Source organism: Melozone crissalis, unplaced genomic scaffold (assembly GCF_028551555.1).
Source record: "Melozone crissalis strain CALT ecotype California unplaced genomic scaffold, PUWL_Pcris_2 ptg000042l_1, whole genome shotgun sequence".
Lineage (NCBI taxonomy): Eukaryota > Metazoa > Chordata > Aves > Passeriformes > Passerellidae > Melozone > Melozone crissalis.
The window spans coordinates 7,248,941-7,267,601 of record NW_026535820.1 but is presented as its reverse complement, the minus strand read 5'-3'; the positions used below and the strand labels follow the sequence as shown (position 1 = coordinate 7,267,601).

The 18,661-nt window shown below is 37.4% G+C and overlaps 1 protein-coding gene across 1 annotated transcript in view; it reads left to right on the top strand.

The window, feature by feature from the left end:
* CHD7 (chromodomain helicase DNA binding protein 7) overlaps nt 1–18,661 on the top strand; it is a 128,789-nt gene that overhangs the window by 93,696 nt on the left and 16,432 nt on the right. The window contains exons 10-22 of the mRNA XM_054284955.1: nt 191–328; nt 425–546; nt 983–1,226; nt 5,797–5,973; nt 7,278–7,421; nt 9,638–9,893; nt 14,648–14,858; nt 15,338–15,533; nt 15,767–15,934; nt 16,530–16,709; nt 16,926–17,036; nt 17,133–17,338; nt 18,264–18,463. Of these exons, the coding sequence (XP_054140930.1) occupies nt 191–328; nt 425–546; nt 983–1,226; nt 5,797–5,973; nt 7,278–7,421; nt 9,638–9,893; nt 14,648–14,858; nt 15,338–15,533; nt 15,767–15,934; nt 16,530–16,709; nt 16,926–17,036; nt 17,133–17,338; nt 18,264–18,463 (2,353 nt within the window). The remainder of the gene's footprint in view (nt 1–190; nt 329–424; nt 547–982; nt 1,227–5,796; nt 5,974–7,277; nt 7,422–9,637; nt 9,894–14,647; nt 14,859–15,337; nt 15,534–15,766; nt 15,935–16,529; nt 16,710–16,925; nt 17,037–17,132; nt 17,339–18,263; nt 18,464–18,661) is intronic.

The window sequence follows — 18,661 nt, the reverse complement described above, 5'->3', positions numbered from 1 at the left end:
GGTTCTCATCTTACTTGGTTAGATTGTCAAGGTGTCAGCCTGCTGTTTGCTTATCCTTCTGGCTGAATCAGGCATTCAGGTCTGATCAAGCTTTTTGAATTTCATCTAGCCTGCAGATCTCCTGTAAGAAAGAGTACACACTTTTATTCTTTCTGTATTGTGAGATAATGTAATTTTTGTCTTAACACAGCCTGTCACGCATTATCTGGTGAAGTGGTGTTCGCTTCCTTACGAGGACAGCACTTGGGAGCTCAAGCAAGACATCGACCAAGCCAAGATCGAAGAATTTGAGAAACTGATGTCTAGGGAGCCAGAAATGGAGCGTGTGGTAAGAATTTGCTCTATATAGAGGATTTTATTTGAAAATAGTAAAGTAATGTGGTCTTTTAGAAACCACTAATGGGATTTGCTGTATTTGAAACAGGAGCGACCTCCTGCCGATGACTGGAAGAAATCGGAGAGTTCCAGGGAGTATAAAAACAATAACAAACTCAGGGAATACCAGTTGGAGGGAGTAAACTGGCTTCTTTTCAATTGGTACAACACGTACGTAAAACATAGCTTACTGCTGAATCCTGCTTTGGAAAAGCTTTTATAGCTTATTTAAAATAGCAGTCTTTTAAAGTAACCTGCTGAAGTGAGAGTTTAGAATCATTTACATGTCTCATTTTTTGCTGCAGTAGTCATATACAAACTAATTTGGGGTGGAACATGAATATTTCAGATAGATTCTTGTGGCAAGTGCTTTGGGTTCATGCATGTCCCTGCTATTCCTTCCTCCCCCTTGTGAACTTGAGAGGTAGATAGAAGGGATATATGCATGCTGACTGCCTCACAAATCATACCATTTATTTAAAATGCAAAGTGTTATGATGCCTTTTCATGCTAGAAATATCTGGTTTATTCAGGTTATTGCCTTACTGATTTTCTATGTTTTAAGTTGGGAATAAATCATTCAACCAGTTTTTATTCTTGTTTTCAGACGAAACTGCATTTTAGCAGATGAAATGGGGTTGGGAAAGACTATCCAGTCCATTACGTTTCTCTATGAGATATATTTGAAAGGAATCCATGGTCCTTTCTTGGTTATTGCACCATTGTCCACAATTCCCAACTGGGAAAGGGAGTTCCGCACCTGGACAGAGTTGAATGTGGTTGTGTATCATGGGAGTCAGGCGAGCCGGCGGACCATTCAGTTGTATGAAATGTATTTCAAAGATCCGCAGGTAAAAGCTCTTCACCTTTCTTTTTCTCTTTTTTTGTGTATGCTTTACAGTTGTTTATTAGTATAAGCATCAATTCGTTTTTCAGTACTGGTATGTTAGGTTTCAGTTAGAAATACAGATACATGTTATAAGAATGCTTTTTGATAGTGAGCAGTATCTCTCTGGGAATAAAGGGGCACCATGAAATGGTGTAACTTTTGTTTAGAGTTTCATTCTTTCATGCAAGGTTTTTGTTATTTTGTGTTTCTGAGGGGAGCTGGCAGAAGAGCTTCTTAATGGAGAAACTCCTGTAAGTGGAACTAAGCTTAAAAATCAATCTTTGCCTACCATTCCAGGAAAGACCTGCTTGCAGAAATTAAACTTGTCAATGCCTCTTTATCAAATTTTGTAAGTCAGATATATGTTGAATGTGTGTTACTGCGCTTAGATTGAATAGTTGTGAGTGAAGGAAAGCAGAAATTAACTAGGGGTAGAAACAGAAAACAGAAGCTAAAAGGAGCAGCAGATCCCTACTCCTAAGTGCATGGCTTTTCCCAGAGTAAACAGAATTAAGGGAAATAAAATGCGCATACACTGAATGTTATTGCAGAACAATAAAATATGCCTCCTATAAGAGAGAAAAAGCGTAGAAGTTCAACCTGTGGAGTACAATTTTCAACTGAGCTTTAAAAAGTGAGAATGGTGAATTCATGCATTTAGATTTTCTTTAAAGCATTTTATTTTACACCACTGGACATTTTGATTAATAAACTAGAAGGATATAAAATCAATATGGCACACATTAAGTGGATTTAAAACTGGCTAGCTGATATTTCTTGATGTAATTGTTAATGAGAAGTGATTTGCATTTCCAGCATAGTTCTTCAGGGATTGGTTCATGTCCATGAGCTATATAACTTACCAATGACCTGAAAGAAAACATAAAATCATTACTGAGGAAGTTTTCAACTGACACAAAGATGTGGAGAGTGGTAAATGATTAAGACAGTTCATGGATACAGAGTAAGCTGTATTACTTAATAAATTGGATCCAATCTAGCAATAGTCAGAATAGCTAAATGCAGGGCTGTCTGTGGGCAAGGCATGAAGATGATTCTTACCATAGGGAGAGCTCAGCTCTGGGAAGGCTGTAAGACAAAAGCAGATCTTTTTTTGTCATGGCATGTGAGCAATTAAACCACTGTGACACCATGGTTAAAAGGGCTGGTGTAGTGAAAGTGCATGGGAGCAAACCAATCTTTAATATAAAGAAGAGAAAAGCCTTCTCCTCTGTCAGTGATGTGATCTGTGGTCCAGTTCTGCTTAGTGCTCACTTTATGCCCTCAAAGTGTGTTGAAAAACCAGAGTCTTAGAGCAAAGCTATAAGAGAGATTGAACGATAAAAAATATGCTTTTACAGGTAAAAAACTGATTAAAAACTGTTTTGAAGGTGATGACTGTGGCACAACTTGACATGCCATTAGGGCAAACAGAAAGAAGTATGTATTTAAACATATGAGAGAAACGCATAGTAATTTATATTAGTTGGAAGTTACAGCTGTGTGGTCTAGAAAATGACTGTTTTCTCAGCAATTTATCAAAGAAACTTTTAAATGAAAATCATATCTGCATTTGTTGAAGATTTATTTGAGTAACAGTTGCTTTATTGAGGTCTGGTGCGCCAGAGAAGTTGTGTATGTCCCAGTCCACAGCAGGAGTGCTGGAGCTAGATGATCTTTAAGGTCCCAATCCAGGCCATTCTTTTAATTTCTAATATTCTTTATGATAATTCTCACATTTAGCTTCTAGATGTATAATACACAAATGAAGTGGGAATGAAATCAGTTTTTCTGGTTTTAAAATAATTTCTTAGCAGAGATCGATATTTTATATAATTTCAAAATTTGGGTTTGTACAAATACTGTCTCTGCTGAATAGTTTCCTGTGTTAAAAATCATGTTTGTTTGCTATTTGCATGGTGCTTGTTCTCAGCATGTTCTTCCCCTTAGCAGTTACTTAGCATGAAGCCTGAAGGAATGTCATCTGAAAAATCCCACTTATTGTGCAAATTCTTAATTATTTTGGCAATGTTGTTTCATTGATTTAAAGGTAACTAAAGGAATCTACAGCAAGATGCAGCAGAAAGTTTTGTTCCCCCATTGCCATATTCTTAACTCAATTCTTGCCGTGAGCATGGCAGTCATTTTACCCCATAGTGAGTAATGACAAAGCACTCATGGCACAGAAAAATGAATGATTTTCTGCTGGCTTTGCTCCCTGAACTGTCTTAAGAGTTGAATCAGACATTTAGAGATAAAGGAGAAATGGAAAGAACTCATCATTTTGGTGGCAGCTAGCTTAGATGTGTCACAAAATCACCTTCTGTGTTTTATTCTTTGTAAGAGTGTCAGCTGTGAAACACATGGTGGAAACCAAAAACAGGGAAAAATTCTCTTCATGTTCTGAAAAATAGTCCCCATGTAGTGTTCACTCTGTCATTCTCCAAAGTACCATCACTGGGAATAGGATGGGAGACAAAAAGGGAGCAAAAGAAGACATGATTTAGCAGCATAATTTCTAGTTCTCTTGCCAGACACATCAACCCAGACATCAGGCATCTTTGGCTTTTTGGGTCTTAATATGAAAAGAGGCTTCTCAATCTGAGCTGTTTCTCAAAAAGACAATTGAACATTGAGAGTGAGCGGCTTTTGAAGGGCAGTAACAACAGAGAGTGTGCATAAGAAGCACCTACCCTATGTCCATTAGTGGGATTTTTCAGGGTCAGCCCCAGTTACTAGAGTCAAGTTGTTGTGAAATGCTAAAGAGTAGTCAATAATAAAATAAGTTTCTGCAGTGGTGTGACTTCATCAGTAAGGAAGGACCTGGTGTTATCAGAGACATTCTGCCGTGAAGTTCACATAGAGAAGCTTGTTCTGGTGTTCCTGAGCAATATAACTGAAAGCTTTTCCTAGGGGCCCTTCCCTGGCTGGAATATCAAACAAACCATGTGCTTTTTCTGTATTATCCCACCTCTGAGAAGGAGTTCTGCTTTAAGATTACAAAACCTATATGTGCCAAACACGGCTAATGACGGAGACTTGGAAAAGAGCTGACTTGGTTTGTGGTGGAAATTTACTTGGCTCATGAAAAGGTTACAGCATTTCAGCTTGCTGGCTTTCAAAGCTGCCCACTTAGTGTATCTTCATCTGCTGTTTGTTAAGTAACAGGGGTTTTTGCCCCTAACAAGATAAATATTTCTGGACTATGCCATGAGAAAGCATTGTTGGGCAGGTCATTACTCTCTCTGAAATGCTCTTGATTTGAGTAGGCAGATTTAATGCTGAATTCAGGATATCAGGTTTTCAATCATTTCATTGAGTCAGTAGCCAGTTCTGATCCCCATGGTTTGGAGAGGATTATATGCAGGTCACTTATAAAAGGATTCAGTCTTGCACAGGTCTAAGGGAAGAAATGGTCACCTTACTGTAAAATATGTGTTTCTTTTGAAATGTATTCAATATACAACCCATGACAGAGTCCTTTGAAAATGTGGAATAGCTTTGAACTTGTGTAATGCTCATCCTTACAGAGACAGTTTTTCTGCACAGACCCAGTGACACTGGAGGTACCAAATTACATTTTTCTTTGAACAGCATTGGGAAGAAGCTTAGCATAATGTCAGAAAGATGCTCATTTCATGTTCCTGAATAAAATTTATTCAGATTTTTTTTTAAAAACAATCTTTATATCAGTGCTGAAAATAAGACTGAACTAATGAACCAGTGAATATGGTGTCAGACGTCAAGTTAATTGTCCTGTTGAACTTTGCTTAACACAGACTTAGAAAAGTATTATGGAATTGTATGCAGGTACACATTCTGCAATTAGAAGCTCAGATATTTGCTTCTGCTAAAGCTGTTCACTAGAGTTGCTCTAGATTCCCCATCCCTGGAAGTGTTCAAGCCAGATGGAACACAGCTTTAAGCAACCTGGTCTAGTGGAAGGCATCCCTGCTCATGGCAGGGGTGTTGTTACTAGATGACCTTCAAGGTCCCTTCCAACCCAAGCCATTCTATGAACTGTAGGTATTTTGAATCCCGAGTGTCTACTGGGGAAAAAATGATAAACAGTGAGCACAATATTCAAATAATCATAAAAAGCAAACCTTAATGCACTTTTGTTGTATTTAGATTGTTTGGGAGGACCTTCACGTACCTTCAATTCAAGTAAAAAGAGAATTCTCTTGATGAAGTCTGAAAACCTTATTTCAATATTGCAGCAATACATTAATGCCTCAAGGCATTAGTATAATCCATATGAATTACAACTGAAATACTTGTAGAACTTCTTGGTAATCAATGTGCAGTGATACTGTAGGCCTATTTACAGGATTAAAAACAGCTATCATGAAGCCAGTGGCAAGCTTACAGAATTGTATTTCCCCATTTAGTCAGGAACAACGACTTAATTTGCTTTAAATGTCTTGTCCATTCTACAGATTTTATTTTTTAAAAATACAAAATAGAAGGTGAAACAAATTGCTTCCTGTCTTTGCCAGGGAGTTTATTTTTAACATTTGCTGTTCTTTTAGGGTCGTGTGATAAAGGGGTCCTACAAGTTCCATGCCATTATCACAACATTTGAAATGATCTTGACTGACTGCCCAGAGCTGCGTAACATTCCATGGCGTTGCGTGGTCATTGATGAGGCCCACAGGCTGAAAAACAGGAACTGTAAACTTTTGGAAGGACTCAAGATGATGGATCTGGTCAGTGTGAATCTCTTATCTTTGAGTCTTCTGTAGTTTTATTACTTCTGATTTATGGTTTAATCAAAAAGTAAAATAAAAGGGTTTTTTCTCAAGTAAATCATCAGGTGTTAAGATGAATGAGAGAATGCAGATGAGAAAGTATAAAATACCTGGAAGCATATGCATACCTTCAGTTTTGGAGTGCTGATATTTAATAAGTTTTTTCATTGATTTAGGTGTTGAATAATGTGGATTCTCCTAAGACAATAAAAATAAATTTATTCTTTCCTTTCTCTCCCTTCATGTGAGTTAATCCGTAGTCACTTCTTCACATAGACATTTATTTAAAAGTGTAATGTGGTCAGGTGGCCCAGTTTGGCCATGAGAGTTAAACTGCTCTGTGTTAATATCAGCTCTAATGTTAATTTGTTGTGTGGCCATAAGGATATTCTGTCTTATTGAACAAGGAAGGACAAGTGAGTTGGTTTCTGATGCTTACATAAATATGTATTATGTTATGTGTACAAAATAGGTGCATTAAACTCATAGAGAAAAATAAGACAATGTGAAGATATTTACATTTTAAAAGGCACAATAATTACTTTGTTTTGGGCAGAATATTCTTTTGTGAGAACAATGCAGTCATGCTAAATGCTGTGTACCTTTTGTTTTTCTTATTGTGGTTGCTGTTAGAGGAAAGCAGAGCTTACAGTCTTACAGACTGCAGAGAGAGATATGGGACTTTTCACATTAGTTCTTGTTACACTGCTAAATTTATGTTTGACTGTGGGCTAGTTGCTGAACCTGTCTGGGCTCCTTCTCTAAAGCATTATGTTACTTTTGTCTCTGCCACTCTTGTGCTCTATAGCATGTACTAGGAAGGTAGAACTCTGCTTCAGTTTTCCTGTTAGATCCTGTGTTGATCTCCTGGCCTGAGGAGATCAGTGCACTGAGGTCAGTTGGAGGTAAATAAATGAATTTTTACTGGAAATGATGGATTAGGTTCAATGCTACTTTGCCATCTGAAGTTCATTGTACTTGTGAAAGGGATGGGACATTGTGGACCAGTAAAATCTGTTCTTGTATCTTGGAGGACTTTTGAAGCTGCTTAAGTAGTGAAGTGTTTTTCTGGGCTATCAGTGAAGGAACACCAGAGTACCAGTTAGAAATGTCCTGAGAACAGTTTTATGTAAGTAGCTGGGGGAGGGGAGAGGAAGTAAAGGTGACACAGACATATGGTGACAAGGGGAAAGAATTTTGTGTATTTTTCCATTGGAAATTAAGGTGATGGATTCCTAGGCAACTGTTTCTTAACCTTGCAGGAGCATAAAGTGCTGCTTACTGGAACCCCTTTGCAAAACACAGTAGAAGAGCTGTTTAGCTTGCTTCACTTCTTGGAACCAGGTCGCTTTCCATCAGAAACCACATTCATGCAAGAATTTGGGGATCTTAAAACTGAAGAGCAGGTAAACTTGTCTTGCACACTTACTTTTCTATTTAGATATTGTGAATGTATCCATTTTATTGTATATGAACTTCATTATTTGCTTTTTAAAATAATTTTTTTTTCCTGCAATACCATGGTGGGTTTATCCTTTTTTTTTTTTCCTTTCTGTGTTTATTTTCATTTAGTTGAAGGTTTTCTGCTTTTGGTCAAAAGTAATTCTGCCTTTTCACTGTTCTGGGCTTTTTTTGGGTTTTTTTTAGTCCTTTGTCCATTGGTCTTGCATAAACAGGAAGACATTCCTTTTATTAAAATGTAGTGTTTAAAAAATAGAGGTGGGGTGTCTTGTAATGGTTTCTGGATGAAAATACTTCTATGAGAATTAACTTGTCAGTTGACATTCTTCCTTAAGCATCAGAGTGAAGGGACTCTCCCTGTAACTTCTGTGGAATTAATAACTGAGAGTTTTCTCAGTGACTTAAGTGCAAACAGGAACATACTAGAAACCCAGTTTAACAAGAGGTAACCAAATAGAGGGAGGGTTTTTTTAACTCAGAAATAGATTTCTTGAGCTGTCCTAGAGAAGAAATGCATAAATTGACAGAAAATAAAAGACCCTAGTTGCAACATGTGTTATATCTCAAATGTAAAATGTTTCTTTGTATGTATCAAAATGTTTTAAAAGGCCAAACCACCTTAATATTAGGAGGTAACTGAAGCATGGCATCTTAATTTGGCCCTTTGCTTCCTGTGGTAATAACTGCATGTATTTTTGTATGTAACTTTGCTGGCTTTGTCTGAAAATTCAATTTTTGATATCTTTCAACTTTTGACTGCTTGAATTTGTTGACTTTCTTTGAGAACAACTCTTTCACACATCATAGTCTAAGTTACAAAATAGTTCTTCCTCTAGCCCCTGGCCTCCTGGCAAAATAGGATATGTCTCCATAGGTTGTGCATGCTATTACATGTCAGTCAGAATGGACACTGACCTGGCTGAAAGTGAGCCAGCTCTGATGCAGAGGCCATGTAGACTTGTTAATGAAGTATTTGAACTGGAGCTAATATATCCCAGCTCTCAACATAGCTTTTGTATGGCCAGCTCAAAATGACTGGAAGCTTTTGAATCCATACATGGAACTATTACTAAAATAATGGCAATGGCAGATCAGAATTAGATTGGTTCAACAAGTTCAGGAGAACTTCTTTATCTGTTGACACAGATGTTTTGGAATCGGGTTTAAGTGGTGGGACAGGTTATGTGTTAAAGGCTTGGGGTTTCCTCTCCATTCCTTGCAGTTGTATTCCATATATTTTCTCAGTTGTTCATCCTTCTCTGCTAATTACCTTTTCTGTTCAGAAGTTGGTTTATTACTAAGGGAATTATGTAAATTCAGGAGAAAGTACTTTCTGTTCATATTTCTGCTGTGCAGCTCTGCATCAGGAGATGACCAATTTCAGGGTGAATTATTAGCTCTTCAGCACTGAGATGGTTTGTACTTTGAAGCACGGCCTAAAACAACCTAAATACCAGGTGTTTTGTTTTTTTTTTTAATATCAAATACATTTGAGCTTTTTATGTAAGAGACTTCACAAAAACTTAAACTTAGCCCTTTTTTTAGGAAAACTGACATTTTCTTCTTTTCCCCTCCCACCCTTTGGGATGTGTCTTAATGAATATTCCAGAAAACCTGGGGACACTAAAAATTATCAGCGTCATAAGTGAAATACACAGTGTCATAAGTGAAATACAATGTTTTCATTTTTAGACCAGTCCTAAATAGTTTTCTACGTCAGTGGATGTCAAAACTAGGAAAATAAGAAAATAATTAGAAGCAGATACCTAAAGTGGGAAAATAGCATTAAATACTGATTAGTAATTAGAAGTGAACTGCAAAAGTTATCTTAGAAGTGTCAGATTTGCTAATTTAATGAAGGGTTACTTGGCATGATTTGTGTGCAGTCCCTGTCTAGAAGGATAGTTCTGAGTGAGATCTATTTAATTACAGACATCACTAAACAGAAGGGCTACACACCAAAAATAGACTTTAGAAATGTGTGTGTCACTGAGTTAACAAGGAGAACTTGCTGCTGAGTCACTGAAAAATTTTTTACAATGCTCTCTACTTGGCATTTGAGGTAGAAAACAAGGTTTTTAGAATGAAGGAAATTGAAAAAAAGAATATTTGATTTCTAGCAGTTTTAATTCAGTTATTTTATTAAACATATGTTTTCCAGGTGCAAAAACTGCAAGCTATTTTGAAGCCGATGATGCTGAGACGTCTTAAAGAGGATGTGGAAAAGAACCTGGCCCCCAAAGAGGAAACCATCATTGAAGTTGAGCTGACAAATATTCAGAAGAAATACTATCGTGCTATTCTTGAAAAGAATTTCACATTTCTTTCCAAGGGTGGAGGTCAGGCAAATGTACCTAATCTTTTAAACACTATGATGGAACTAAGAAAATGCTGCAATCATCCATACCTTATTAATGGTAGGCTGCCTACTTTTCTCCTCATTTGAAAAATGGTTATAAAAATGTTTACTATGTGTAGATTCTATTTTAGCATGTATTTTTATTTATTCATGTATTTTAAGTAGAAAAGTGAGATAACCTTTTATATTCTCACAGGTATGGATATCTGCTAGCCAGGACAGCACTGCTGTTGCAGCTGCTTTTTTTAAGGCTTCCTGGCAGACTTAGCCTGGGCTGAGTTAATGTTGGTATTATAAAGTTTTCCTTTCTGTTATTTGTGAAAAACAAGACTTCAGTTATCATGCAGGTTGTTGGATGCTAGCATGAATATGGTAATTTTTTCTTCACTTATAGTTTGCTGCTACTTACTTTCTTGCTGTCAAACATTGTAAGGGAGTAACTTAAAATTTTCTGAATAAAAGTTGCAGAGTAAGAAATCCTGATTAAGCCTGCTTTTATGACCACCTGTTGTCAGTTACTTTTCTTAATTTGACTAGTAAGAGAAAGATGAGGGTGAATGTCATACTAGACTTCAGTGGCTTTTTCTGTGTGATGGTATTGGGGTTAGATCAGGATTATCTTTGGCAAGTAGTATGGAATCATAAAATATCTTAAGTCGAAAGGGAGCCATAGGGATTATTGAGTCCAACTCCCTGCTCCTCACAGAACTACCTAAAACTAAATCATATCACCTAAGGACCAGATGGTCCTTGAACTCTACTTGTGGTGCCATGACCACTTCCCTGGGGAGGCTGTTAAGTTACCAGCCCTATGACAAACCAGCCAGTTCTGTCTGAAGTATGCTAAACTTGTATGTGCTGGTCAGTTCTTCCCTTTGAGGGTGTAACACAAGTCTCCATATGGGGTTGCATTCTACTAGTTTCTTGTTTCCCAACTCCTGTTTCTAACTAGTTGTGATTTACGGTTGGTTTATGCTGGTTATAGGCTTCATGATGAAAGACTGTTTTGTTCCAGAGCCATATGTGTTTTCAGGATTTTTATTGTATGACTTCCATATTGCAGTACTTAAGTTTTTTTTCCTTGACATTTTTTGTTTAAATGGGAGGAGATGCTTAAACTGATTCATGAAATTACATCTAATTACATTTCATGCACAAGTAATTATTTCAGGGACATAATAAAGGCTTAGTCCAAAGGACTTCACCTTGTCCATGCTGGTGACTGTTCAGTTTCTAAACTCATATGGCATATACTAAAGTAGCTTTGTGGTTCTGGTGCAGGGTTTGTTGGGGTTTTTTACTTGATTTTTTGGCTTAAGTTAATCCATTGTAAAAATGAGTTTATCAAAATAGTTTAGGCTGTTCAGGTTATGGGTGTCTGAATTGATGTTTCTTGGCTTTCAGCTAGTTTTTAACCTTGCTATTATTTTTCCTTATTTCATGCTTATTGAAAGAAAAAAAAAAAGAATATCTTGCTCCTATTTTGTTTTGTCAAATAGAGTTTATGAGCAGTGATTGCAGTGTTGCCTACAGCAGTGATTTTTTTTTTTCCTCAGAAATCTTGTATCATTTAATATAATTAAGAGACTGATAAAGTTCAGGTGTTAATTTAGAAAACCTCAACTATTTTTTGATTAGTGTATCTTAATAAAGGGAGGTGGGTTTGTCTCTTAATGCATCTGCCTTTATCAAACATTTTTGTGATGTTTGGAACCTTGGGACTTGCTTGGTATCATTCAGCAGCATGGCAGGTGGGTTGAACCCTCAGATTTGATGGGAAAAAGAAATCCTGATGTGTTAGCGTAGAGATGGAACTAAACAAATACATCCTTTGTAGTCCTAGGGCAGAAAATACCTCCTACATGCTGTAGTCATCTGAGCCCAAGGTTTTATTTTGCTGATTGAAATTTAACAACTTTGCAGTTAGTGTAATGGCACAAGTTTATTTTATTTCTGCTCAGAGTTTTTGCAGTGCGGGTACTTAAGGTTGCCTAGTATTCTCCTGGTGAATGATTTCTTACAGTAACAAGTTCTGTTTTCTAAGCTTAGCTGCTTTTGTAAAAGTGTCTCTGAATCCTCATTTTCTTCCCAGTTTGTGGGGTTTGTGAGCAATCATTTTTATTTGAACATTTGAATCTGTTTTGTTTTGTGTAAGAGTTGCAAACAAGTCTTCTATATTACTTCAGTTAAGACTATATGATGGAAGTAGTATGGTAGGAGTTGAATGTGAAGTGAGGTTTTTGTTTCTTTTTTGATTGATGGATATGTTCTGCTGAGACTAGGAGTAGGCTTCTAGAGGTAGTTACAGCATGTTGGGTATTCTCCAGTCAGCTTGGGTAAAGCCTTGTCTGTCATTTTTCTTAGGGCTGGACTCCTTGTTTTCTCCATAGCAACCATTCTCAAGTATTTATACATTGTTCCTCTCTCTATCTCCAAGAACCAGCAGTGGGGAATGCCTCTATAGTTATACATCTTAGTGCTGACCTCCAGAAAGGCTCCTTACTCTGTTTGTTGTGCCCTCTTGAGCCCAGGAAACCTCTCCTAATGAAGAATAGAAGTGGAGGTTTCCCTGATTGACCAACCCCACATTCAAATACATTCCTTTCATGCCATGCTAAATATCAGCTAGAATAGGAAGCAATTTTAGACTGGCAAGTACTGCATCAAGTAACTTTTGGGTAACAGGCTGCTCAGTGGACATGACGTAATTGCAATTGATGTAGGAATTAAAAAAAAAAAAAAGATGGTCTTCTACAGGATTTACCTAGGACAGTGTTATTGAAAGAACAGATTTTTGGAGTTATCTGTACTGGATTTGGGTCTTGGTGAGACCAAGCTCTGATACTGTAAATTCACCATTCAATAGACCAGATTGTGGGTTTGTTGTGGTGTGGATTGCTTTTGCAGATGCTGTTCTTGCATATTGCTTCACAGTAGTGAAACTTAAATCTGGATATTGCAGTTGAGTCAGAAATAATTGCTGTAACCTGGAAAGATGACTGAAATTACTGTACAGGAGCTGCTTGACAGCCTGCTGTATCCTGGAATTGCCAAAGTTCAGTACAGAGTCAGAGATTTACTGCCCAAGATTCTGCCGGTTTTACAAAGATGGGCAGTGATATGATTGAAGTGAACTTTGAGTGTCTGCTTGCGCTCATTTCATTTGGGCTTACTTTCCTTATGTGCAAACCTTTTAAGATGGTCCAGAGAGTCCAGATCAGGAAAATCCAGGGATGTAAAACTATCTTGAAATGCGGTCACACCTTAAGTCCGTGGAGTTCTGTAAAAGGGAGTGGTTCAAGCTCAGGGAGCAGCACAGAGCTCAATTGCCAAAGTTCAGTACAGAATCAGAGATTTACTGCCCAAATTTCTGCCTGTTTTTACCAAGATGAGCAGTGATATGATTGAAGGGAACTTTGAGAGTCTGCTTGTGCTCATTTCATTTGGGCTTACTTTCCTTATGTGCAAACCTTTAGGATGATCCAGAGAGTCCAGATCAGGAAAATGCAGGGATGTAAAACTATTGTGAAATGCAGTCACATCTTGAGTGCGTGGGGTTGTGTAGAAGGGAGCGGTGCGAGCTCAGGAGCAGCACGGAGCTGTCAGGCAGCCTGCCCCGGGTGGGATCTGCTGCAGGCACCGCGTTACAGCAGGCACTGAACCAGCCTTCGCGCAGCCAGGGCGCGTTCCGTGTTTGTTTACAGGCATCTCCTCAGAGCTGGGATTTGAGAGAGGGATGCTCAGCAGAAGCCTGGCAGTAAGCTGTTCTTCCCCCTCCCCCCAACCCTTCCATCTTGCCTTGTGCTATTCAAAAGCAGTATTGAAGCTGAATATAAGACAAACTAGAAATATTTTATAAACTATGTTTTGTTGCCAAAAAGAAAAGCAGAGGGGAAAAAAAGATGGCTCAAAAAAAGGGCTTCTTTGGAAGTCAAATAAGCTTAGAACAAAGGTTCCTAACATTTTACATGCCAAGATTGGCAATATGATAGTTCTTGGAATTGCCCACCTTGTAGAAATGACTTAAAAATGGAATAAAAGCATAGGAGAGATTGAAGAGAAAGCTTGAACTTGGTCTGTAGTCTTCCAACAGTAAGCAGAACAAGAAAGTAGTTGCTGCTGTGCATATCGTTCATAGGCAAAGTGAGTGGCAAGAGAGAACTTTCGACTAATGCTGGAAAGAATAAATATGTTGGATAGCTTCATCAAACTGAACAAAAAAAATACATTCAGTGAGCAAAAACTAAATAGAAGGTAAAATAATAATTTCCTAGCTGCCTGCGCCCCCGTGTTTTTGTTTGGATTTTTATTTTAAAATTAATAATGGAAGGAGCAGGATCAGGTCATGTGGATGTTTAAGGCTGATTTTAGAGGCAGATATTAAATGTGATTTGTGTCCCTTGTATTTTCCTGTAGAAACACAACATTGTTTTCTTTCATGTTATATTTAAAAAAAAATCAATTTTATCAGTTGAAATATGTTTAGTTTTTTTCACCTTTTTTCTTTTTTTTTTCATTGAATTGTGTGTGTCAATATTTCTATGAATTTATTTAGGAAAGAGTTTAGTATTGCTCAAAAGAGGAAAAAAAAGAATGAATTCTCAGAGCTATGTTTTATTTGTGCTGCATTTGTGTATATGTTTGCTTTAAATTTAAGCTTAATATTTTTTATAAATGTTTATTTTTTTATAAATATTTGTTCACATAGTGCTTAAAACATTCCTGCAGTTTCTATAGGGTATTGAAGGCGAGCTCATTGTTTATTAATAAAACCCTTTGCAGTGTTCATGTATTGCTGTCCAATCTTTGCAGGTGCTGAAGAGAAAATTTTGGAAGAGTTTAAAGAAACACACAATGCCGACTCTCCAGATTTTCAGCTCCAGGCAATGATCCAGGCTGCTGGCAAGCTCGTACTGATTGACAAGCTGCTGCCAAAACTGAAGGCTGGTGGCCACAGGGTGCTTATCTTTTCCCAGATGGTGCGCTGCTTGGACATACTGGAAGACTACCTCATTCAAAGACGGTGAGAGCAACAATATAATACAATCATAAATAAACTGTGCCTTCCTCTGTGACCACTGCATTTAACCTGTGAGTAATCCATATAGAAAGGGAAGAAATTAAAACAGTGTTTTCTATAGTGATCTGACTTAAGGGAAAGAGCAAACCTAGAGGTTGCAAGTACGGAGCCCTTTCTTTTGAGTGAATACAAAATGACCTCATATGGAGGGCTTTAAACCTCTCAGTTAAATGTTTTGATGGCTCTAGAGTTTTTTAGTTCAGGCCTAAATTTTTATCAAATACCTTGGAGTGAAAGTCTGCCCTTTACCAAAGAAAGAGACAAAGTAGTATGTCTTTTCTGACTAAGTTAGTCTCTTAGTTTGTTGTAGTTCTTCTAACCCCATAGAAGCATATTTGTCTTTGTTGTTTTTAATGGCATATTCTTTTAAAGAAGCAGTGCCATTGCAGTAAAGCAATCCCTATAATGCGTCTCTTTTTCAGGTACCCGTACGAACGAATTGATGGTCGAGTGAGAGGCAACTTGCGTCAGGCAGCTATTGACAGGTTTTCAAGACCTGATTCTGATAGGTTTGTTTTCCTGCTGTGTACAAGGGCAGGAGGTTTGGGCATTAATCTTACTGCTGCTGATACCTGCATCATCTTTGATTCAGACTGGAATCCCCAAAATGACCTCCAGGTAATACTACAAGAGATGATTTTATGAAAATTAAATTTTTCTCTGCCTTTTTACTGTGAAATTTTCTTCACCTACAAGAGAAATTATCTGTTGTTGCTCTCTTGAAAGCATAAACAATATTATTTATATTGAAAAAAATAAACTTTTAAAGTATGTTCTCTCTATTGGTTATTTCAAATTCTTTTTTCTTCCAGTTGTAACCTGTAACTGAGTATCTGCCTTTGTTTCTTCAGGCTCAAGCACGATGTCACAGAATAGGGCAGAGCAAATCAGTGAAAATTTACAGGTTGATAACAAGGAATTCGTATGAAAGGGAAATGTTTGACAAAGCTAGCCTGAAGCTGGGCCTTGATAAGGCTGTGCTACAATCTATGAGTGGAAGAGAAAATGCCACAAATGGGGTAAGGAATAGTTTTTTAAGATGCATTATCAACAAATGCTATGAATGTGTTACACTTTGCTTGCCTGTGTGTATTTTAGCTGGAGAACAGTGGTTTTCAGATGGAGTGTGGCTGATAGTTTAGTCAGGTCATTGGCATTGGCTACATGAACTGGCTCAGCCTATCTAATGGCTCACTTATTGCCAAAAGGGGGCAAGTGGAGTCATGTTCCTTCAATCCTGATCCATTCTCATCATTCCACCCTTTATATTATGTTGATCCTGACACTTTATGGAGTTCTAGTTAGCTTTTGCTGGTATAGCCTTTTTGCTTTGGGACTTTGCTTTAGCTTTTTTGTCAGGTTAGTAAGTTAAATCTGCTCCCAGGAGGAGTTTAGCAGTCATCAAAGCTAAAGGGATTCAGTGACAATGAATTATTAAGTTGTTTAAACCACTCACATAACTTCACCCTGAGAATTTTGTTGTTTGTATTCTTCTTTAAAAGGTGATTTGAGTATGAATGTTTAATTGACCATGACCACATTATCGTAGAGTTTCAGTTCTTAAAATGCCAAATACAAGGATGATCCATCTGAAACTCCTCTTATGTGTTACAGGTGCAACAGCTGTCTAAAAAAGAAATAGAAGATCTTCTTCGAAAGGGGGCATATGGTGCTCTGATGGATGAGGAAGATGAGGGTTCTAAGTTTTGTGAAGAGGATATTGATCAGATTCTCTTAAGGAGAACACACACAATTACTATTGAATCTGAAGGAAAAGGCTCAACATTTGCAAAGGTATGCATTGACATTCAGAGGAAAATGAATAAAACGTGACCAGAATAGACGGAAGTCTATTAAATTGCCTTCTGTGTCAATTTATTTTTTTAGTGTACTTGTCTTCTTTCTTTCTTGATACTACCTCTTCCTAAGCATTGTATTTGCTAGTGAAAACCAGGTATTCTTTGTAGCATGCAGTTAAGAAATCAATCCACTTGCTTTTACTTTTACTAGGCTAGTTTTGTTGCATCTGGGAACAGGACAGATATTTCTTTGGATGACCCTAATTTCTGGCAGAAGTGGGCAAAGAAAGCTGAGCTGGATATCGATGCTCTAAATGGAAGGGTAAGCTTTATAACTCTTTCTAGTACAATTAAATTGGAGATTTTCTCCTCCCCCTCCACCCCCTCCTAAATTTATACATTTTCCCTATCATTTTAGAACAACCTAGTTATTGATACACCAAGAGTAAGGAAGCAAACCAGACTCTACAGTGCAGTCAAAGAGGATGAGCTGATGGAGTTTTCAGACCTGGAAAGCGATTCTGAGGAAAAGCCTAGCACAAAGCCCCGTAGGCCTCAGGACAAATCACAAGGTTATGCAAGAAGTGAATGTTTCAGGGTGGAGAAGAACTTGTTGGTTTATGGGTAAGATATGAAAATAGAATACACTAATTGTGGCTAAAGATCTGAAAATAAATTATATAGTAAATAACTCATCCTTCTCTTGGACACATTCACATACTATCATACTGTATAATGCTTATACATGCCAGTTAGATTTGGTTTTGATTGCTATATATATAAATTGCACTTATATGTGTTACTTAGTTTAAAGTTTAAAGTATTTGAGTGTGTCACAGATGGCTATGAGCTCACTGGTATGATAAGTGGCTTTGTGATGACAGAATACTTGTTTCTGGTTTCTCAGTGTAAAGAATTCTTGAGTTAATGAGTTTCAACTTCTCTTTTCTGCGTGTTGAAGAGAGTAATAGTGTATTTGTAAAGAACAAAGTGGTTTTGAAATCAACAGTCAATCTAGACTTTGTCTCACCACTTACATTCAGATACTTGATATTTTCCCCATTGAGTGTGCTAATTTGAATTTTATCTCTTTGCAAGCAGGTAGCTATATTTGAGTTCTAACATGGTGGCCTTCAGAATGACTGTCTTTATTTTAGAAATTTAATTAAATTTAGTGTGCAACAGTTGCTAGTAATAGGTTTCTGGTTCAAAATAGGAGTTGTTCCTCAAATCCCATGATTGTAGGGATTGGTTGAGTTTCCTATTTGTAGCTTACTGGGACCTTTAGAGTTAAACATATGTACTTTATTAATTTGAGTGTAGTTCAATTGCAGCTTTACGAGCAGTGAACTTATTGCCTGTTCTGTAAAATAAACATTCTTGACTCTTTGGTGCTGGAAGTTGGATTCCCTGACATAACCTGTAAATGCAAAATGCATTAGCGCTAACACAGGAGGTCCCAAGTTGCTTGATACCAGGAGTTAAATTGAAAGTCACAAATTAAAATACCAGTACCCTGGCTGTTGTATTGAACATATTTTTCTTGTAGCTGGGGTCGGTGGACTGACATCCTCTCACATGGGCGCTATAAACGTCAGCTAACAGAGCAAGATGTGGAAACCATCTGCCGGACTATCCTGGTGTATTGTCTTAATCATTACAAAGGGGATGAAAATATCAAAAGTTTCATCTGGGATCTGATCACTCCAACTGCAGATGGGCAAACTCGAGCTTTGGTTAATCATTCCGGTATGTCTACCACAATCAAATAATGATGCTAGTAAATAGGAAAGAATTGCTTCAGTCGTGCTATGTGTTTGGTTTAAACTATAGCCATTCTGACATGTCGTAGGATCTTGTCAGATTTTATGAGTAAGGTGGGCTTTGACTTGGTCTGTACTTAAAGGGGAAGTCTCCCTCAGACACTTTGTAGAATGCAGTTCTCTT